Source organism: Rattus rattus, chromosome 4 (assembly GCF_011064425.1).
Source record: "Rattus rattus isolate New Zealand chromosome 4, Rrattus_CSIRO_v1, whole genome shotgun sequence".
Lineage (NCBI taxonomy): Eukaryota > Metazoa > Chordata > Mammalia > Rodentia > Muridae > Rattus > Rattus rattus.
Window position 1 is genome coordinate 43,023,706 of NC_046157.1, and position 24,098 is coordinate 43,047,803.

At 38.2% G+C, this 24,098-nt stretch overlaps 2 protein-coding genes across 2 annotated transcripts; one reads left to right on the plus strand and one right to left on the minus strand.

Moving 5' to 3' along the window:
• Positions 1-4,702: 4,702 nt before the first annotated feature.
• Positions 4,703-5,629, plus strand: LOC116897943 (olfactory receptor 5K3-like). The gene has a single exon (XM_032899343.1). It carries the CDS (start codon positions 4,703-4,705, stop codon positions 5,627-5,629), a length of 927 nt encoding a protein of 308 aa, XP_032755234.1.
• A 16,666-nt stretch (positions 5,630-22,295) lies between these two features.
• Positions 22,296-23,231, minus strand: LOC116897944 (olfactory receptor 187-like). Its single transcript, XM_032899344.1, has one exon. It carries the CDS (start codon positions 23,223-23,225, stop codon positions 22,296-22,298), a length of 930 nt encoding a protein of 309 aa, XP_032755235.1. The 5' UTR covers positions 23,226-23,231.
• Positions 23,232-24,098: the final 867 nt, after the last annotated feature.

The following is a 24,098-nucleotide window of genomic DNA, read 5'->3' on the forward strand; positions in this document are numbered from 1 at the left end:
CTAAAGAAATTTTCAACATCCTTAGTCATCAAGGAAACACAAATAAAAAAAAAACCCGAGATTCCACCTCACACCAGTCAGAATGGCTAAGATTAAAAACTCAGGTGACAACAGAGGCTGGTGAGAATGTGGAGAAAGAGGAACACTCCTCCATTGTTGGAGGGATTCCAAGCTGTTACAACCACTCTGGAAATCAGTCTGAAGGTTCCTAAGAAAATTGGACATTATACTACCTGAGAACCCAGCTATACCACTCCTGGTCATATACCCAAAAGTTGTTCAAAGTGGACCATGTTTCACTATGTTCACAGCAGCCTTATTTGTAATAGCCTGAAGCTTATAAGAACCCAGATGTCTTTCACCAGAGGAATGGATACAGAAAATGTGGTACATCTTAGCTATTAAAAATGATGACTTCATGAAACTCATAGGCAAATTGATGGAATTAGAAAATATCATCCTGAATTAGGTAAGCCAAGCATAAAAACCCACACATCATATGCACTCACTGATAAGTGGATATTAGCCCAAAAGTTCAGATTATGGAAGATACAATCCACAGACCACACAAAACTCAAGAGGCAGGATGACTAAAGTGTGTATGCTTCAGACCTTCTTAGAAGAGGAAACAAAAATATTCATAGGAGGAGATATGGAGACAATAGTTGGAGCAGAGATTAAAGTAATGGCCATTTGGTGAGTGCCCCACCTGGGGATCCAGCCCATATACATACAACCACCAAATTCAGACAACATTGCTGATGCCATGAGGTACATCCTGACAGGAGCCTGATGTAGCTGTCTCCTGAGTGACTCTGCCAGAACATGACAAATAAAGAAGCTAATGCTTACAGCCAACCATTGAACTGAGAATGGGATCCCCATTGGAGGAGTCAGAGAAAGGATTGAAGGACCTGAAGGGGTTTGCAACCCCATAAGAACAATTCTGCCAACCAGACCTTGCAGGGACTAAACCACTACCAAAAGACTACACTTGGACAGACCCATGGCTTCAGCTGCATATGTAGCAGAGGATGGCCTTGTGGGCACAAGTAGAAGGAGAAGCCTTTGGTATTGTCAAGGCTAGACTCCCCAGTGTTGGGGAATGTCAGGGCAGGGAGCTGGGAACAGGTGGCTGAATGGTTGAGGAACAACCTCATAGAAGAACGAGGAGGAGGGTGGGATAGGGGATTTATGGACAGGAAGCTGGCAAAGTGGATAATATTTGAAATGTAAATTTAAAAAAATACAATAATAGTAGGTAATTCTCAAAATCAATGGCTTCCCACATTACCTGGTTGGCTAAGTTCACTTTTTGAATAAATATTTTAACATTTTCCATTTGCATTTATATCATTTCCCCAGTTATTTTAATGCCTTCACACCATATTATATTCTGTCTTCACCTTGTTTCATTGCTTCTTTTCTTAATATTGGCATCATATTTCTTATTAATTTTTATATTTCTCTATGTGTGAATGTGCATATACTTGTATATGCATGTACATTAGGACCCTAGGCCACCTCAAATATCATTCTTCAGGTTATCTTCCACCTCTTTATTTGGGGTACAGGTTCTGTCACTCTCCTGGAGTTCAGTGACTATACTAGATTAAGTAGCCTCTCTCCTTTATCCATTCTCCCTCTTCCTCTCCCTCCCTTTCCCCCTCCCCCTCCCCCTCCCCTTCCCCTCTCCCTCTCTTGTTCTCTCTCCTCCCCTCCCCTTACCTTCTCCCTTTCCTCCTCCTCCCCTCTTCCTCCCTCCCCCTCTCTCTCTCTCTCTCTCTCTCTCCAGCTGTACTCCTGTTCATATCTCTTTTCCTATTCCTACACCTATTCTTCTCTCTCTGTGTGTCTGTCTCCATCCCTCAATCTACCTCTATATAAGATGTGTTTGGTGTATGAAAACATATATGTATGAGAGTACTTGTATATGTTTAAGCACACAGAGGAAATAGAAGAACATTGGTTGCCCCATTCTATCACTCTCCATTTTATATGCTTGAGACAAAGTTTTTTCTTAAACATGAAGCTAGGCTGATGGGCCAGCAAGTTCTAGCAATACTCTTGTTTCCATTCCTCACCAACAATACTAGGATTAGTGCATAAGGCCACTCCCAACTTTTTTAATGTGGGTGCTGGAGATTTTATCTCAAATTCTCATACTCGGACAATACACAGCCTTTTCTGCTGAGCCAACTCTTTGGCACAATGCTAATTGTTTTTATAACTCATTAATTTTACATCCACCACTAAGGTATTAAACTAGCTTGAAACTATTAGACTATTTTCTGTTTTAAATTGTTTGTGCAAACGGTGAAGAGGATTTTAAGAGTTAGATCAATTGCAGCCAAATTACCAAGGTAATCTTCAAGTTGACTTCAGTAAAGAACATGTTCTCATTGGGAAGTTTTAATCAATTTCAAATATTTCATATTTGTTAGGACTTAAAATCTCTGTAGAACCATATTGATGTCAGAGTTGGGAAATCCTCTTAGGATTTGGCCAATGTCTTTAAGATTGTACTGCAAAGGCCATAGCTAATATCACCTGTGATAGCCTGTGATCTTCATTTCTTCCTCCCACTTGAGATCAAGGGACATAGTTATTCTTAAATTCTGAGACCTTCACTATAAAGCAAATATGAACTTTCAGAAAGCACAACTCAGTGAAATGCTGGTAAGAAAATTAACTTTTTAACCTTAAGTATAAGGATGATAAATGTTTACTTTTCTGATTTTTTTTTTTAGTTCTTTTTTTTTTCTTCGGAGCTGGGGACCGAACCCAGGGCCTTGAGCTTCCTAGACAAGCGCTCTACCACTGAGCTAAATCCCCAACCCCACTTTTCTGATTTTTAAATGAATGATCTTTTTTCCTAAATTTTACTCCTCTCTTGACAATCTATTCCATCTCAAATTCATAGATATGTGGGACAAAGTGAAGCTTAATGCTGTAGTTAAGATCACTTTATGATTGTAAGGTAGAATTCCCATATATATATATATATATATATATATACATATATATGTGTGTGTGTGTGTGTGTGTGTGTGTGTGTAAGAACACAAATGGATTAATTAAAGGCATGTGTTAAAAGTACGTTTTTAATAAGGTCTTATATATATCATCAGGTAAATACTTTTAAAAAGTGAGTTTCTATTAACATCTCTCAATGTTTTGATGGCCAGAGAATAAAACCACTTTGGCCATAGAATTTATATTACTCAGTTTGTCAGCCAATGTGTTCCAGAGAATCACTAAGTATTGACAGTAACATTCTAAAACAAAATGAAACTTAAATTCAAAACTTTACAATTTAAACTTTTTTTTAAGGTTTAAAAACATAAGTAAAGAAGCAAACCTATCTTCCTGGGGCTCTAATGTGCCATGCACACTTTAGAGAGCATAATTTTCTAAAGAAATAAAATCATAAAAGTCAAGTTAATTTTTTAGAGAAATCTTCGTAAGGTAGTGATATTAAAATTTCCTTTGTAGATACTTCCTCACATTACAGACTGTGCAGAAACAATGAACTGATAAAGGGTTCATAAAGATGCTGAAGGCAAGATTGCCCATCCCAGGTCATCAAGATGAAGGTAGGAGCATATTCCTATCTCTCCTCAGAACACTTGATGACATGTTTCACAGAAGTAGAATACACCTAAGCCCAGAATGCATTCAACGTAGTAAAAGTATTCAAATACATATAGAAAAATAAAGTAATGTAGATCGTAGACAAGAAATTGTGACTTTTAGGTAATCACTGGTCCTGGTGTATAATCCTTGCTATTTAGAAGACTAAAACATGGGGATTAAAAATTGAAAGTTTATCTGAACTTCAGAAAATCCTGAAGAAAGAGTGATTAATAATAAGATTGTCTTAAAATCAAAAAGTTTTTTTTTAAAAAAAATGGACGGGGAGATCAGCTCAGTAATAGATAAGACAGGCAAAACCATAATTAACAGCATACATTAATTAACCTTGCAAAGCAGAGGAAGGATTTAGATATTTTTAAAAAATTAATATGTTTAATAGAATAGAATTGGTATTTACAAAACTGTGTGTGAAAAGGGATGAAAGAAGTTAAAATCATTATTCTTTAATTTTATTTTATGTAGAAATTTAGATATCTAAATTTAAACAATGAAATATCTTCAATTTTATTTAGATATATGTATGCACACATTGGTCCATAGTAATTCTTTGTGCAATTCATAGAAATAAATTTAATCTATAGACAAAATATTTTCAAGACAGTATTTCTCTTTCTCACTGAATACATTAAAAAGTATGTGAAATAAACACACATTTATAGAAAATGTTATTCTAAATTTATTTTGATGATCTTCAAGTAACCTGGCATGAGAAGTTATTTTGCAACAATAAAAGTCAAATATGTGTGCAATAATTTTTTATGATATGGTTACATAAATGCATAAAAAACTTTTTCTATGAAAAGAAGTTACTGTTTACAACTATAAAAGTACTCCTATAAATTTTGAGTTAAAGAGCATAGATTCCAAAATTTTAGGAAATAAATACTCTTAACTAGCATAGTTAGCTTCATTCCTGAGACAAGAGCAGGTGCACTAAGAAATTTTCCTTTTATACCAAAAAACAAAAAAAAATAAGTAGGAAATTATATTCTCACCATCACAGTTTTTTATATCTTTGTGATTTCAGTGGCAACAGACCAAGTGAGATGGCTGAGGACAACTACTCCTTGACAACAGAGTTCATCCTGGTGGGATTCTCAGATCACCCAGACCTAAAAACACTTCTCTTCCTGGTGTTCTCTGTCATCTATCTGGTCACCATGGTGGGGAATCTGGGGCTGGTGGCCTTGATCTACATGGAGCCTCGTCTTCACACACCCATGTACATCTTTCTGGGCAACCTGGCCCTGATGGACTCTTGCTGCTCCTGTGCCATCACTCCCAAGATGCTAGAGAACTTCTTTTCTGTGGACAGAAGGATCTCTCTCTATGAATGCATGGCACAGTTCTATTTCCTCTGTCTTGCTGAAACTACAGACTGCTTTCTTCTGGCAGCCATGGCCTATGACCGCTATGTGGCCATATGCAACCCACTACAGTACCACACCATGATGTCCAAGAAGCTCTGTGTTCAGATGACCACAGGAGCCTACATAGCAGGAAACCTGCATCCTATGATTGAAGTAGGGCTTTTGTTGAGGTTAACTTTCTGTAGGTCTCATGTAATCAAGCACTTCTTCTGTGATGTCCTTCCATTATATGGAATCTCCTGTACTGATCCACATATCAATGAACTGATATTACTTGTCTTGGCAGGGTCAATTCAAGTCTTTACTATTACCATAGTTTTAGTGTCTTACTCCTGTATCCTTTTCACTATATTTAGCATGAAATCTAAAGAGGGTAGAGGCAAAGCTTTATCAACTTGCGCTTCCCACTTTCTGTCTGTGTCAATATTCTATGGCTCTCTTCTTTTTATGTATGCTCAACCACATTCAGTCAATGAAGGAGATAAAGACATGCCTGTAGCTATTTTTTATACCCTTGTAATTCCTTTATTAAACCCTTTCATTTATAGTCTAAGAAATAAGGAAGTAATAAATGCAATGAAAAGAACTATGAGAAAGAGATGATTCTGCAACATTACAAAACGAGGATTACCTGATTTGGACAACTTTTAAAATAACTTTTTCTAAACCCACAAATAAGAGAAAGTGGTGAAATGAAAGTAAAATTTTGCTTAAGTTTATAAAGCACAAGAACACGTGAATAAAATTAGTTCGTAATGAAGAAACATGTTTGCAATTCTCAGGAATAAATTAAAGAACTGTTGAAGTATTGGAATGTATCGAGCCACAGTTAACAACACATCTAATTAATTTTGGGAATAAAGTTAGTACTTCTAATGGTAATTTTCATTTAATATCATTAGCAACTTTATCAATTTCAGATAATAAAATTTTAAGCAAATTATAAGCTTTTATTTATAATCTTATAAGCATTACCATCAAAGGAAGTTGTACTTTATGGTTAAATTTGAATTTCAATTTGACATCTGATTTCAAGAGATTATGTTTTAACATGTACTCATACAAAGTATTTACTTTCTAACAAGAATGTTTTCACTTTTATTATTATTCATTTTTACTGTTACATTTTCTGAACTATAGTATATGTACAAAGTTTATCAATCTGTATTTAAAATGATGCTATTACAATGTAATATCTATATTTTTAATTTTTTCCTTTATTTGATTATTTGTCCATCATATATGGTACTGCAACAGCCAAATGTACCCATTAAATCATTTGTTTCTTCTCAGTCATATTATCATTGTTTGTTGACTATAAGGAATAACACCCTCACCAATTCATATGAAAATCATTGATATGTTCATCATTTAAAAAACAGTGCAATGTCATTCAAGCCAGATGAGTTTAAAAAAAACTGGTGAAAACTCTAAATATTTAAAATGTGTAAATAAAACTCATCAAAATACAAAAAGAATTTCCCAGCAACCTACAATTTACTGTGCTAAGTTTTTGGTATTTATCTCTTATTGACTAATTAGGAATTTTTTTTGTTTTCCTCAAATAAAAAGTCTTATACACTGAAACACTCAGTAGTATTCCACTTTTCCTCTGATTCTGACAAGAGTTTGAATTAATAATACCTTTTCTCTAGATGATTGAAAGCTGGGGAAATAGAAACTATCTTTTAAATTCTTCAATCCTATACAAATAACTATAAAAAATTTTGAGAAATTCTAAGGACAAAAGAACTGTCTTCCCCACAGAAGAAGATTTAACTTGGTTACCCAGTAGCAAATAGTCACCTCAAAAAATTTATCTTTGAAGATATTTATGAAGATATTTTACTGTCTCTGTGAAGATATGTCTTTGTGAAGATATATGTATATATATATATGTATATATATATACACACACACACAATAAATAGACTAAGCAGGTTATATTATATAGTTAAGAATATATATTCTTATATATTCTACTTAATAAATAATATATTTATGAGTATACACAATCTATTTACATAAATAGAATGTATAGAAGGTATATTCTATTTAAGTGAATAGAATATATATATAAGTATATACAGAGAGAATATATAGTCACAATTTTCAACAGATATATATGTAGAAATAGATGATAGACTGACTAATAGATTAGTAGATGATAGACTGATAAATAAGAATAAAGATAGATGATAGAAATAACGTAATAATATAATCTCAAAAATATTTTTAAAAAAGACTTGGTCTTTATGTAACATCAGACATAAAATATAAGTTCAAGTTAGTCTTTTAGGAAATGAATGCCTCAGTGGGAATGGATCCTGTGTGTGAGCCATGGGACAAAACATATGTAGTAGGCCTCTGTCTAGAGGACAAGCATGCAAAGTCACAAGCCATGTTTCCTTTAGCAATTGCTTTCCATTCTGGTTTTTATTCCACTGTCTCCATGAAGATATTGGGGAATTTCATCTCTGCTGTGCCTTATGAAATCACAGATAGTATTTTTTGATATTTTTCATTATTTACTTACACATTCTATATCCCAATTGCAGTCCCCCTCCCTCCTCTACTCCAAGCTCCACCTTCACAAGCCCCTTCCCTCATTATTCCCTCCCCTTTTCCTCACAGAAGGGAGCCCACCCCCACCCCACGGTATCACCCCGATCTGGGACATCAAGTCATAACAAGACTAAATGCATCCTTTCCCTCTGAGGCCCTACAAGGCAGAGAAGCTAGGAGAAAGCGATCTTATGGCAGGAAAAGTCAGATACAGCCCCTGCTCCAATTGTTAGGGGACCCACGTGAAGACCAAGTTGTGCATCTGTAAAAAAAAAAAAATGAAACGTGTACAGGCCTAGGTCCAGTCCATGCATGCTCTTTGGTTGCGGTTCGTGCCTGTGAGCCTGGTGGGCTCAGGAGAGTTCGCTCTGTAGGTCTTCTTGTGATGTCCTTGACCACTCTGGCTCAATCTAACCACTCACTCCTCCACATGACTCCCTGACCTCTGCCTAATGTTTGGTCTGTGGTTTTTCATCAGCTGCTGGATGAAGCTTCTCAGAAGAGAGTTATGCTAGGCTTCTGTCTGCAAGCATAGCAGAGAATCATTAATAGTTTCAGGGATTGGCTCTCTCTCTTGAGATGGGTCTCAATTTAGACCAGTCATTGGTTGGCCATCCCCACAATCTCTGCTCCATATTGATCTCCCTGCACCTGATAGGCAGTACAAATTATGGGTTGAAGGTTTTGTGGGTAGGTTAATGTCCCCTCCTCCCTCCACTGGAAGTCCTAATTGGCTATAGGAAGTGGCCAATTCAGTCTCTACATCCTCCACTGCAGGGAGTCTCAACTAAGGTCACCCCCATAGACTGCCAGGAGTCTTCCTCTTCCCAGGTCTCAGACTAGTTCAGAAATGCACCCTACCTCAATTTCTATTCTCTCTCCCCATCTCTCACCCCCTCAATGCACCTGAACCCCATCCCGCTTTGCCTCCTCACTCCCACTCCTACAGAGTTTACTCCCTCCGTCCACCTCTGATATCCATTTTATGTCCCCTTCTGAGTGATTTTTTTATCCCATTTTTTCTAGATTATGATAAATTCATCTTCCTCCTTCTGCACTCTTTGGTTTTTTCTCTACCTTCCATCTCCCACTTTTTCCCTTCTTTGCCTCCATTGTCTCCCATTGTCCTCACAGAAGAGCTCCCTTGGTTCCTTCCTCTTTTTCTCCCCTCAACTTCTTCCCCTCCTTCACCTCTCCCCCTTTCCATTTCCTCATCTGGCCTCTGTTTTACTAATCTTCTGTTCCTCTTCTCCGTTCTCTCCTCATCTCTCTTCCTGGCTTGCCTTCCTTCTACTTCCCCTTCCCTTCTATACCTTACATGAGGAAGAGCTTGCAGGTATAAAACATACACAACTCAACTAGAAACACAGACTCTATCAAGTTTATTCTAATTTTTGGAACATTATTTGAACATTATTACATTTTTGAAAAATATCTCTGTAAATTCCTGAAACTTAACATATATTATTACTTTAAGTAGTACCTAATTATGATTCTTCAGCTAATATAAACTCAACTGGAGAATATCAAGGTTGTTACTGAATCACTCTGCTATATCAGTAGTTTTTGAAACACTTCCAGCTGTCAGTCATGAGAATCTGGTACTAGGGTATTTTTTTCCTTCCCAAGAACAAGAATTGGGCATTTCCCAAAGAGCTTATTCAAATGACATTTTTTTTTATTTTCCAGTCATCATTTTATGTGCATATTTAAAAACAAACAAACAAGCTGTTTATAAAAACACTCACATTCAGGGAATGGATGTAGTTTATCTGGTAAAGGTACCTGTCTCAAAATCAAGTGATGTAAGTGTGATTCAGAAGGTGCACACACATGGTACCTTCTGAAGAGAACAGACTACAGCAGATCTCAACTATGGCATGAACACGTACCCACATGCACAAAGCACAGGTAAGTAAGTATGTAGATAAGTAAGTATGTAGGTAAGTAGGTAAGTAGGTAAGTAGGTTAGTGTAAAATATTTAAGGCTCACAGTTGTATACACTCTTCTATCTTTTGCCAATAGTCACATTCCAAATTTTGTTGAAATTTACAATATTACTTTGTACTCTTTCTATATTTGTATGTAGGAATATATGAATTGCATTGCTCCATTTTAAAAATATTTTCATATAACTTTTTTCTGTGTGTTGAACTAGTGTATGATAGATAGTGAACCATTTGACCACACACTTTAGCTCCTGTATCTCTATAGATCATTTATTTATTTTTGTTTATTATTATTAATTTTATTAATTTACACTTCAAACATGTATGGGCCTCTCCATAAATCTTCCCCATCTAGTCCCCACTCCCCCCTACCCTTTGCCTTTATGAGGGTGCTCCTCTACCAATACCCAACTCCTGCCTCACCACTCTAGCATCGCCCTATGCTAGGTCATCAAGCCTCCACAGGACCAAGTGCCTCCCCTTCTATTGATATCAGATAAAGCTATTTTCTGCACCATATGTATCTGGAGCAAAGAATTCCTCCATGTGTATTCTTTGTTTGGTGGTTAGGTCCTGGGAGCTCTGGGTTGTCCAGTTAGTTGAAATTGTTCTTCCTATAGGGTTGCAATTTCCTTCAGCTCCTTCAGTCTTTCTCCTAGATCTTCAATTGGAGTCCCCAGACTTAGTCCAATGGTTGGTTGTGACTATCTGAATCTCTATTGGTCAGGTGCTGGTAGAACCTCTCAAAGAAAAGCCATACCATGTTTCTGTCTGCAAGGTTTTGGTGTCTGCAAATGGGATGGATATCTAGGTGGAGCAGTCTCTGAATGGACTTTCCTTGAGTCACTGTTCCATTTTTGTCTCTGTCTTTCTTTTGTACAGGGACACTTCTGGGTTAAAAATTTTGAGATGGGTGCATGGCTTTGTCCCTCAACTGGGGCCATGTTTGTCTATTGGAGGAGTTCTCTATAGCATAGGGTCTCTGGGAACCAGAAGATAGGGGAAATCAAGGGGCAGGTCCCCTGCAGTCCAGACACCGCCCGGATGTGAAGGAACCCAAACAAAAGCTCCCTGCACCCAAATCCCGTGGGAGGGAGAGCTAAACCTTCAGAGGGGCAGACACACTTGAGAAACCAGAAGAGACTACACTCTGCCGACATTTCTGACTCCAGAGGAAAATACCTAATGCCATCTGGGACCCCAGTGAAGGGGGCCTGGGAAAAAGGCAACACAGGCCCTCCTGGTTGCTATCCTAACGGAGAGCTCAAAATCAGCTCCCCACAGCAACTTCAGCTGGGGGACCACAAGTAAGACCAACTTTTCTACTCCAAGTGACCTGCCTGGTGGACACAGGACACATGTCCACAGGAACAGCTGAAGACCAGTAGACAGGAAAGACTACACGCCCAAAAGCAGAACACTCTGTTACCATAACTGGCTGAAAGAAAACAGGAAAACAGGTCTACAGCACTCCTGACACACAGGCATATAGGACAGTCTAGCCACTGTTAGAAATAGCAGAACAAGGTAACACCAGAGACAACCTGATGGCAAGAGGCAATCGCAGGAAACCGAGCAACAGAAACCAAGATTGCATGGCATCATCGGAGCCCAATTCTCCCACCAAAGAAAACACTGACTATCCAAACACACCAGAAAAGCAAGATCTATATTTAAAATCACATTTGATCATGGTGATGGAGGACTTCAAGAAAGACATAAAGAACTCCCTTACAGAAAAGGAGGAAAACATAAATAAACAAGTAGAAGCCTATAGAGAGGAATCACAAAAATCCCTGAAAGAAATCCAGGAAAACAAAATCAAACAGGTGAAGGAATTAAAAATGGAAATAGAAGCAATCAAGAAAGCACAAAGGGAGACAACCCTGGATATAGAAAACCAAAGGCAGAGACAAGGAGCCATAGATACAAGCATCACCAACAGAATACAAGAGATAAAAGAGAGAATCTCAGGAGCAGAAGATTCCAGAGAAATTGTCGATACAACAGTCAAAGATAATGTAAAAAGGAAAAAGCTGCTGGTCCAAAACATACAGGAAATCCAAGACTCAATGAGAAGATCAAACCTAAGGATAATAGGGATAGAAGAGAGTGAAGACTCCCAGCTCAAAGGACCAGTAAATATCTTCAACAAAATCATAGAAGAAAACTTCCCTAACCTAAAGAAAGAGATGCCCATAAACATACAAGAAGCCTACAGAACTCCAAATAGATTGGACCAGAAAAGAAACTCCTCCCGTCACATAAGAGTCAAAACACCAAATGCACAAAATAAAGAAAGAATATTAAAAGCAGTAAGCGAAAATGATCAAGTAACATATAAAGGCAGACCTATCAGAATCACACCAGACTTCTCGCCAGAGACTATGAAAACCAGAAGATCCTGGACAGATGTCATGCAGACACTAAGAGAACACAAATGCAAGCACAGGATACTGTATCCAGCAAAACTCAATTTACATAGATGGAGAAACCAAGATATTCCATGACAAAACCAAATTTACACAATATCTTTCTACAAATCCAGCCCTACAAATGATAATAAATGGTAAAGCACAACATAAGGAGGCAAGCTACACCCTAGAAAAAGCAAGAAACTAATTGTCTTGGCAACAAAAAAATGAGAAGAAAAGCACACAATCATAATCTCACATCCAAATACAAATAAAACAGGAAGCAAGAATCACTATTCCTTATTATCTCTCAACATCAATGAACTCAACTCCCCAATAAAAAACATAGATTAACAAACTGGATACGCAATGAGGACCCTGCATTCTGCTGCCTACAGGAAAAACACCTCAGAGACAAAGACAGAACCTACCTCAGGGTGAAAGGCTGGAAAACAACTTTCCAAGCAAATGGTCTGAAGAAGCAAGCTGGAGTAGCCATTCTAATATCGAATAAAATCGATTTTCAAAAAAGATAAGGAAAGACACTTCATATTCATCAAAGGAAAAATCCACCAAGATGAACTCTCAATTCTAAATATCTATGTGCCAAATACAAGGGCACCTACATACAAAAAGTAAGCCTTACTAAAGCAGAAAGCACACATTGCACCTCACACAATACTAGTAGGAGATTTCAACACCCCACTCTCATCAATGGACAGATCATGGAAACAGAAATTAAACAGAGACATAGACAGACTTAGAGAAGTCATGAACCAAATGGACTTAACAGATATTTATAGAACATTCTATCCTAAAGCAAAAGGATATACCTTCTTCTCACCAACTCATGGTACTTTCTCCAAAATTGACCATATAATTGGTCATAAAACAGGACTCAACAGATACAGAAAGATAGAAATAATCCCATGCGTCCTATCAGACCACGATGGGCTAAAGCTGGTCTTCAAAAACAATAAGGACAGAATGCCCACATATACATGGAAGATGAACAATGCTCTACTCAATAAAAACCTGGTCAAGGAAGAAATAAAGAAAGAAATTAAAGACTTCATAGAATTTAAGGAAAATGAAGGTACAACATACCCAAACTTATGGGACACAATGAAAGCTGTGCTAAGAAGAAAACTCATAGCTCTGAGTGCCTGCAGAAACAGGAGAGAGCATATGTCAGTAGCTCAACAGCACACCTAAAAGCTCTAGAACAAAAAGAAGCAAATACACCCAGGAGGAGTAGAAGGCAGGAAATAATCAAACTCAGAGCTGAAATCAACCAAGTAGAAACAAATAGGACCATACTAAGAATCAACAGAAGCAACAGTTGGCTCTTTGAGAAAATCAACAAAATAGATAAACCCTTAGCCAGACTAATGAGAGGACACAGAGAGTGTGTCCAAATTAACAAAATCAGAAATGAAAAGGGAGACATAACTACAGAGTCAGAGGAAATTCAAAAAATCATCAGATCTTACTATAAAAGCATATATTCAACAAAACTTGAAAATCTGCGGGAAATGAACAATTTCCTAGACAGATACCAGGTACCGAAGTTAAATCAGGAGCAGATAAACCATTTAAACAACCCCATAACTCCTAAGGAAATAGAAGCAGTCATTAAAGGTCTCCCAACAAAAAGAGCCCTGGTCCAGATGGGTTTAGTGCAGAATTCTACCAGACCTTCATAGAAGACATCATACCAATACTATCCAAATTATTTCACAAAATTGAAACAGATGGAGCACTACCGAATTCCTTCTATGAAGCCACAATTACTCTTATAACTAAACCACAACAAAGACCCAACAAAGGAAGAGAACTTCAGACCAATTTCCCTCATGAATATCGACACAAAAATACTCAATAAAATTCTGGCAAACCAAATCCAAGAGCACATCAAAACAATCATCCAACATGATCAAGTAGGCTTCATCCCAGGCATGCAGTGATGGTTTAATATACGGAAAACCATCAACGTAATAGGCTATATAAACAAACTGAAATATAAAAATCACATGATCATTTCATTAGATGCTGAGGAAGCATTTGACAAAATTAAACACCCCTTTAAATGGGGAAAAATAATACCCTTTGCAGGGAATAGGGAGCCAAAGTTTAGAACAGAGGAAGAAGGAACACCAATTCAGAGCCTGCCCCACATGTGGCCCATACTTATACAGCCACCCAATTAAACAAGATGGATGGAGCAAAGAATTGCAGGCCGACAGGAACCAGATTTAGGTCTCTCCTGAGAGACACAGCCAGAATACGGCAAATACATAGGCAAATTCCAGCAGTAAACCACTGAACTGAGAACAGGACCCCCGTTGAAGGAATCAGAGAAAGGACTAAAAGAGCTTGAAGGGGCTCGAGACCCCATATGAAAAACAATGCCAACCAACCAGAGCTTCCAGGGACTAAGCCTCTACCCAAAGTCTATACATGGACTGACCTGGGTTCCAACCTCATATGTAGCAATGAATAGCCTAATAAGAGCACCAGTGGAAGGGGAAGCCCTTGGGCCTGCCAAGACTGAACCCCCAGTGAACGTGATTGCTCGGGGAGGGCAGTAATGGGGGGAGGATGGGAGGGGAACACCCATAGAGAAGGGGATATGTAGGGGTTAGGGGGATGTTGGCCCAGAAACCAGGAAGGGGAATAACAATCGAAATGTAAATAAGAAATACTCACGTTAATAAAGATGGGGGGGACAAAAAACAAACAAACAAACAAACAAAAAACCCGACAGGATCATTTCATTAGATGCCGAGGAAGGATTTGACAAAATTCAATACCCCTTCATGATAAAAGTCCTTGAAAGAATAGGAATTCAAGGCCCATACCTAAACAGAGTAAAAGCCATATTCAGCAAACCAGTTGCTAACATTAAACTAAATGGAGAGAAACTTGAAGCAATCCCACTAAAATCAGGGACTAGACAAGGCTGCCCACTCTCTCCCTACTTATTCAATATAGTTCTTGAAGGTCTAGCCAGAGCAATCAGACAACAAAAGGAGATCAAAGGGATACAGATTGGAAAAGAAGAAGACAAAATATCACTATTTGCAGATGATATGATAGTATATTTAGGTGATCCCAAAAGTTCCACCAGAGAACTACTAAACCTGATAAACAACTTCAGCAAAGTGGCTGGGTATAAAATTAACTCAAATAAATCAGTAGCCTTCCTCTACACAAAAGAAAAACAAGCCAAGAAAGAAATTAGGGAAATGATACCCTTCATAATAGTCCCAAATAATATAAAATACCTCGGTGTGACTTTAACCATGCAAGTGAAAGATCTGTATGATAAGAAGTTCAAGCCTCTGAAGAAAGAAATTGAAGAAGGCCTCAGAAGATGGAAAGATCTCCCATACTCATGGGTAAGCAGGATTAATATAGTAAAAGTGGTCATTTTACCAAAAGCGATTCAATGCAATCCCCACCACAATACTAATCCAATTCTTCAAAGAGTTAGACAGAACAATTTTCAAATTCATCTGGAATAACAAAAAACCCATGATAACTAAAACTATCCTCAACAATAAAAGGACTTCTGGGGCAATCACTATCCCTGAACTCAAGCAGTATTACACAGCAATAGTGATAAAAACTGCATGGTATTGGTACAGAGACAGACAGATAGACCAGTGGAATAGAATTGAAGACCCAGAAATGAACCCACATACCTATGGGCACTTGATTTTTGACAAAGGAGCCAAAACCATCCAATGGAAAAAAGATAGGATTTTCAGCAAATGGTGCTTGTTCAACTGGAGGTCAGCATGTAGAAGAATGCAGATTGATTCATTTGTATTGTCCTGTAAAACTTTAAGTGCAAGTGGATCAAGGACCTCCACATAAAACCAGATACACTCAAATTAATAAAAGACAAAGTGGGGAAGCATCTCGAACATATGGGCACTGGAGAAAATTTCCTGAACAAAACACCAATGGCTTATGCTCTAAGATCAAGAATTGACAATTGGGATCTCATAAAACTGCAAAGCTTCTGTAAGGCAAAGGACACTGTTGTTAGGACAAAGTGACAACCAACATATTGGGAAAAGATCTTTACCAATCCTACAACTGATAGAGGGCTTATATCCAAAATATACAAACAATTCAAGAAGTTAGACTGCAGGGAGACAAATAACCCCATTAAAAATGGGGTTCGGAGCCAAACAAAGAATTCACAGCTGAGGAATGCCGAATGGCTGAGAAACACCTAAAGAAATGTTCAACATCTTTAGTCATAAGGGAAATGCAAATCAAAACAACCCTGAGATTTCACCTCAGACCAGTGAGAATGGCTAAGATCAAAAACTCAGGTGACAGCAAATGCTGGCAAGGATGTGGAGAAAGAGAAACACTCCTCTATTGTTGGTGGGATTGCAGACTGGTACAACCATCCTGGAAATCAGTTTGGAGGTTCCTCAGAAAATTGGACATCAAACTACCTGAAGACCCAGCTATACCTCTCTTGGCTGTATACCCAAAAGATGCTCCAACATATAAAAAAGACACATGTTCCACTATGTTCATAGCAGCCTTATTTATAATAGCCAGAAGCTGGAAAGAACTCAGATGCCCTTCAACAGAGGAATGGATACAGAAAATGTGGTACATCTACACAAGGGAATATTACTCAGCTATCAAAAACAATGACTTTATGAAATTCATAGGCAAATGGATGGAACGGGAAAATATCATCCTGAGTGAGGTAACCCAATCACAGAAAAACACACATGGTACGCACTCATTGATAAGTGGCTATTAGCCCAAATGCTTGAATTACCCTAGATGCACAGAATACATGAAACTCTAGAAGGATGACCTAAGTGCGAATGCTTCACTCCTTCTTTAAAAGGGGAATAAGAATACCCTTGGTAGGGAATAGGGAGGCAAAGTTTAGAACAGAGGCAGAAGGAACACCCATTCAGAGCCTGCCCCACATGTGACCCATACATATACAGCCACCAAACTAGATAAGATGGATGAAGCAAAGAAGTGCAGGCCAACAGGAACCAGATGTAGATCTCTCCTGAGAGACACAGCCAGAATACAGCAAATACATAGGCGAATGCCAGCAGCAAACCACAGAACTGAGAACGGGACCCCTGTTGGAGGAATCAGAGAAAGGACTGAAAGAGCTTGAAGTGGCTTGAGACCCCATATGAACAACAATGCCAAGCAATCAGAGCTTCCAGGGACTAAGCCACTACCCAAAGACTATACATGGACTGACCCTGGGCTCCAACTGCATAAGTAGCAATGAATAGCCTAATAAGAGCACCAGTGGAAGGGGGAAGCCCTTGGTTCTGCCAAGACTGAATCCCCAGTGAATGTGATTGTTGGGGGGAGGGCAGTAATGTGGGAGGATTGGGAGGGAAGCACCCATAGAGAAGTGGGGGGTAGGGATTAGGGGGATGTTGGCCTGGAAACCGGGAAGGGGAATAACAATCGAAATGTAAATAAGAAATACTCAAGTCAATAAAGATGAAAAAAAGAATTGCAAATCATAATTTCTCAATAAAATTTAATCAAAGACTTTTTCCATTTTCTAGCAATATGCTCTAAGTTTGTATTTGTTTACAGAAACATAGCACTTCCTCATCCTAAAATATAAACATGCTGTGTCTCTATGGTGTCAATTAAATCATATTCATGTCTTTTTCATGGGTATTATACTACTACAACAGCTAATATATGTATAATCTCATAATGAGTAACATATGAACCCCTATTAAATTGTTTTTTTTATTTCTACTACTTTTATTTTATTATACTAGAACATTTTATTAAAACTCTTTTGATGTGTCTTAGGGTTTTAGAGCTGTGAGAAGACGCTATGATAACGGCATCTCTTGTACTGACAACCATTCAATTGGAGCCAGCTAACAGTTTCAAAGGTTGAGTCCATTATCATCATGGCAAGAGGCATGGCAGCGTGTAGGCAGAGATGGTGTTAAAGAAGGAGCTGAGATGTCTACGTCTTGATCTGAAGGCAGCCAGGAGACTGACTCTTCCTCACTGGACAGGGCTTAAGTACTAGGAGCCCTCAAAGCCCTTCCCACAGTGACCTACGTCCTCCAACAAGGTCACACATCCTAGTAGAACATTCCATGAGCCAAGCATGTTCAAACCATCACATTCTAGTCCCTGACTGCCGTGGGTTTGTTTATATACATGAGACTATGGAGGCCTAACCTAGCCATAGCATAATGCAAAGTATATTTAGTCCAACTTCAAAAGACTCATAGTCTATAACATTCTAACAAAGTTAAAAGTCCAAATTCATCCATTTGCCTGCAAACTAGAAAATACCATCCAGAGTGAGGTAACCCAGATGCAAAAGAACAGACATGGAATGTACTTACTAATAAGTGGATATCAGCCCAAAAGCTCAGAGTACCCACTATACAACTCAAAGATTAGATTAAGCTTAAGAAGCCGGAATACCAAAGTGTGGATGCTTCAGTCCTCGTTGGGGGATGGGTCTGTAAAATAATCATGGTAGATAGAGGGAACGAGAAACCTGGAAGGGAGAGAGGAAGGGGAGGGGAAACAGGGGGAGATGTAGGATCAGGTATGGGAAGAGAAAAGAGAGAAGTACAGAGGGTCAGGAAGATGAATAGAGATATGTAGCAGTGTGGGGTGGGGAACTAGGGGAAGCCACTAGAAAGTTTCAGATACCAGGGAAGCGAGGGCCCAAAGGGGATGACTTTAGCCAAAATACCTAAAAGGGGTGAGAGAGAACCTAAGGAGACCACCTCCATTAAATAGGGACATTCCCCAGTTGAGGGGTGGTGTCACCCACCTTCTCAAATTTTTTAACCCAGAATTATTCTTGTCTAAAGGAAACACAGGAACAAAAAAAAAAAGGAGCAGAGACTGAATGAAAGGCCATCAAGAGACCACCCCACCTAAGGAACTATCCTATTTACAGACACCAAACCCCAACACTATTGCTGATTCCAAGAAGCACTTGCTGACAGGAGCCTGGTGTAGCTGCCCCCTGAGAGGCTATGCCAGCACCTGGCAAAAACAGATGCACATACTCACAACAAACCAACAGGCTGAGCAAGGGATCACAATGGAAGAGTTAGGAGAAGGAAGAACAATAATAACAACAACCTGGACCTTCCAGAGCTCCACAGCCAAAGAGTATACATGGAGGGATTCATAACTCCAGCTACATATGTAGCAGAGGATTGCCTTATCAGGCATCAATGGGAGGAGAGGCCCTTGGTCCTGCAGAGGCTTGATTCCCAGGTGTAGGGGGATGCTAGAGCAGTGAGGCAGGAGTGGGTGGGTAAGTAGAAGAAAACCTTCATATAGGTAAAGGGGTCAGGAAATGGGAGGTTTGCGGGGGGACACTGAAATATAATGTAAATAATGTAAATAAATAAAATAACCAATAAGAAAGCAGTCCAAGTTCAAAGTCTCTTCTGAGATTCATCCAATCACTTAAATGTAATCCCCCATAAAATCAAAATAACAAAAGCAGATAACAAACCTCCAACATCACAAGACATACATTACATTGGTAATCCCAAAACTTCATAGTGAGGCAATATTGGACCAAAGCAAGACCCAAACCCAGATGGGCAAACTCCAAACTTTGTATCTTCAATGCCTGATGTCAAAGCACTCTCTTCAGATCTCCAACTCCTTTCATCTTTGTTGACTGAAACAAACTTCTTCCTCTTAGGCTATTTCATTCCCTATTAGCAGCTTTTCTTGGCAGGGAGACATTCTGGCTTCTCTAAAATCTTAGGATCTCTAAAGCAACATAAATTTTATACCTTCTTGTTCCAATACCTAAGATCCACACAAGATATTCTGGGGTCCTCGAAAGGGATTGGATCATATCCTGCTTTGCCCTCTGTAGCACTCTAGTCACAGGTTGACTCCATTGCACTGCTACTGTGGGTCTGCGTTCTTGGTGGTCATCCCATGGAACTGGCATCTCCAACATGGTAGCATCTTCTACTGTAACTAGGCTTCACCAGTAGTCTTTCATAAGCTCTCTTCATGATATCAAGCCTTCTCAACTTTTTTGCATGAGCCCTCAGTCCTGGGCCATCCACTACAACTAGGGCTGTATCTTCACCAATGGCCTTTCCTGGCCTCTCACAATGCCAAGCTTCAGATGATCTCTCTGACCCCCTTATGCCAACTGACTTGGGTGATTTTTACATATTATCAAGACCAATTGCAGCATGAAGTACAATCTTGGCTATCTCTGAAACACAGCTTCTTTGTGCTCTCAGAAAACACATCCTAGAAGATTTTACTGGTGATGATTTTTTCCCAATCACCACAAATTTCTTAGTTCTAGCTAATTAGCATCAACTGTCCCAGTAACCTCTTGATTCCCTGACTTTAGGTGCCAAGTTCTGCTGCTGCCTGGGGTTGGAACATGGCCCCTTTGCCCTATTACATTATCATCAGCTTTTTCTTTCCAAACTTCTTCACAACCTATGCTTGGGAGTCCTGGAACTTCTCTGTAGACTAAATTTGAACTCAGAGACTACATGGCAATTTCTCCTGATTCTGGGATTAAAGACATTTACCACCACCTCTGGACTGAAGCATTTTTTTCTGCTTGAAATTGGCACTGTCATAGGCTAGCCATGAAGTCAGAAATCAGTTTGTTTCTGTCTACTGGGATAAAAGGTATGTACCACCATGCCTAGACATAAATTTTTCATGTCAACTATGCCTCAAGATCTGGATCAAAGCCTATGTCTTCCAACCTCAAATTCTAGATCACATATGTGCCCCACATTCTGGGATTGTAGTTCATTTCAGATTTAAAGTCCAAATGAAAATAATAGCAAGGTAATAATTTCTAAGGTGATATAACTATCCCTGTTCAATTGTAAAAACATAAACAATGAATTTATCTGAGTGCAATCTTGCCCTTGGGTCACCACTCCCTTAATTCCATTTAATATTCTTAAATGAGGGATTTAGCTCTGTGGCACCTCCCAATGTCCTTTTACTACTTGAACCATACATTTTGTATTTCTCTGTTCTAAGTCTGCTATGCTTGTTCAAAACATTATTCATGAGAATAAAGCAGATGTCGAAGTCTATGCCAAGGTTTTTTGAGTATTCCTCTGTCAATGCAATTAATTTGAACCTCTTCACCTTAGTCTTAGGCATACTCTTCAGTCAAGAGCAAAAAGAAGCAACATTTTTCACCAAAATATTATAAGAATGATCTCCAAAATTCAAATCATCCTTAGTATCACTGTCTTCCATATTTCTACTAGCATGATGCATTAAATCCCACTTCAATCATTCCATTACTTTCCAAATTCAAGGTCTCCAATCCACATTCCTTGCAACAAAAACATGGTCAGGTTTATCATAGCAAAACTCTAGTCACAGATACAAACTTCTGTCTTAGAGTTTTATTGATGTGAAGAGATACCATGACTAAGGCAACTCTTATAAAGGCAAACATTTAATTGGGGCTGGCTTACAGTTTCAGTCCATTTTCATCATGGTGAGAAGCATGATATTATGCAGGTAGATGTGCTGCTAAAGAAGAAGTTGAAAGTTCTACATCTTGGTCTGAAGGCAGCCAGAAGGAGACTGACTCTTCATCTTATGGCAGAGTTTGAGCATTAGGACCTCTCAAAGACTTCCTAAACAGTGACGCACTTCCTCCAACAAGACCACACCTCCTAATAGTAGTACTTTCCATGTTACAAGCATATTCAAAACACCACAATATAATTTAAAATTTAATTTAAATATTTTAAGGAAATGGATATATACACAAGAGTTCATTTAAGTTCCAGCTCTTGAGAAGTGGGATATGTTCAGAAGGTAAGAGCATTTACTGCAGAAGATGAATATGAATAACTGTGTTTACATCCCCAGCAGTACATCATACAAATGCCAGTAGAAAAAGACTTCAGATTTCACTGTTGGTAAGATCAGGACTTCACATATAGCATTATTGGTGTTGGGAATATAGAAAGGAGGATTTCTGGGGTTAGCAGAATATGAACCTAGATCTGGAGAAGGATGTCTTTCAAGAAAATAAGGTGATTGAGCAGGATACCCGGTAAATTCCATTAGCCTTCCCATATGTGTGCATGGTCAAATGTAACTATGTACATAAGTATACATACACTCTACATATATACTCCATACATTCATATGCATACAAGACAGCAACAAAAACATTCTAGGGTAAGTGCAATGCAAATATTTTTATCAAGTAAACAAAATCTAGCTACATACAGCCACATGATTTCTGTGGTATTTTAATAACAATATACCTGATAATAATATGAAACTTAAGTGTTTCTCTTTAGGAATTTTTGCAGTGATTTTTTTACTTGCTTATTTCTCAAACTGTAAATAATTGGATTCAGTACAGGAATTAAAACAGTGTAAAATACAGAGTCCATCATATCTTGATCATCTACATGTGGAGATGCAGGACGCAAATACATGAAGAGAAGAGAGCCATAGTATAAAGATACAGAGAGGAGATGGGCTCCGCAGGTGGAGAAAGCTTTCTTTATGCCTTTGATAGATTTCTGCTTTAGGATTGAGAACAGAACAAGTGTATAAGAGACAAGAATAGTCAAAATACTGAATACTTGAATTGAGCCAGAGAAAATAAAAATCATCAGGTAATTGATAGAAGGGTCACTACAGGAAATCTTTAACAGTGGCACAATATCACAATAAAAGTGATATATTATGTTAGAATCACAGAATGTTAGTCTGAATAAAAAGACTGCATGAATCAAAGTATGAATAAATCCACCTATAAAGGACATTGTTAGAAGACGTACACAGAGCCTATTTGTCATGATGACTGGGTAGAGTAAAGGTTTGCATATAGCTACATAACGGTCATAGGCCATTGCTGCCAAGAGAAAACATTCTGTGGTCCCACTGATTCCAAATGAAAAAAACTGTATCATGCATTCAGAGAAAGAGATCAGTTTACTCTTGGTGAAAAAATCTAATAGCATCTTTGGTGTCACTGTGGATGATAACCAAGTATCCACAAATGCTAAACTCGCAAGGAATAAGTACATGGGGATGTGAAGGTGAGGGTCATTCCAGATGAGAGTGATCAGACCAAGGTTCCCCACAACGGTGATGAGATAGATGACCAAGAACAGCAGGAAGAGGGGGATTTTCCACTGGGGCAGATGACTGAGTCCTGTGAGAACAAATTCTGTCAGCAGTGTTGCATTCTCTATTCCCATGTCCTTACTGGATGTCCCTGAAATGAAAGGCACTAAATGTCACACATCATTTACTCTGTGTATGGAAGAGGAATTTCTCAATTGTATAATTTAAATCCAGCAAAATAATTATACTATTGCCCTCTTATATTATCTAATGTTATGATAATGATGGAAACTATCCTTGAAATTGGTAAATGATGTAAGTTTGAAATCCAAATTCTAAATGTGACTATACCAACAGATTCCTGGAAAACAAAATCTCTTCCAATGTTTGTAAAATGTGTAGAAGTCTCATTTGCTTGTGTAGAAATTTTCTTATCTAAGTTGTATATTATGAGCCTAGATAAAAAAAGTTTTATGTACCTGCATTATAAAGTAGACAAAAAGGAATGTTTTCCACCAATTAGAATTATAGTGACTCACTTGCTGGTGATTATTAAGAATAAATAGTCAGAGGCAAAATGCTTCAAAATTAGTTCTAAAGTAATTACACAGTAGTGAAACAAAACAGGTTTCTTGGAGGAAAAACTCTAAACAACAGTATTAGAACGCCCTTACTATATTCAGAGACTCCAAAGCAGAGCGTATATCAGGATTTTCTGGGAACATTTGTGAGAAATGGAACATAGAAATTGATGCATTAGTATAAAAAGGGATTAAGAGTCTACCTTTAAACAACATCCCTAAATGGCTTTAAATTGTGAAAAATCAAATGTACTTGTGGTAGGATACTCAGGGAAATTAGACAGAAGAATGGAAAATCACAAAACATTCACAATACAGACCTACTACTAAGCAGTGATGTATGGGATGCTAAGTAGATGTTCAATGAAAAAAGGAAACAGTAAACTATTTGTGAACTTTGTAATGAGTCTCTTAAACTTGAGCTTG

Coding starts and splice junctions, on each gene's coding strand:
- LOC116897944 (XM_032899344.1), bottom strand. CDS start 23,225: ATGGGAATAGAGAATGCAACACTGCTGACAGAATTTGTTCTCACAGGA.
- LOC116897943 (XM_032899343.1), top strand. CDS start 4,703: ATGGCTGAGGACAACTACTCCTTGACAACAGAGTTCATCCTGGTGGGA.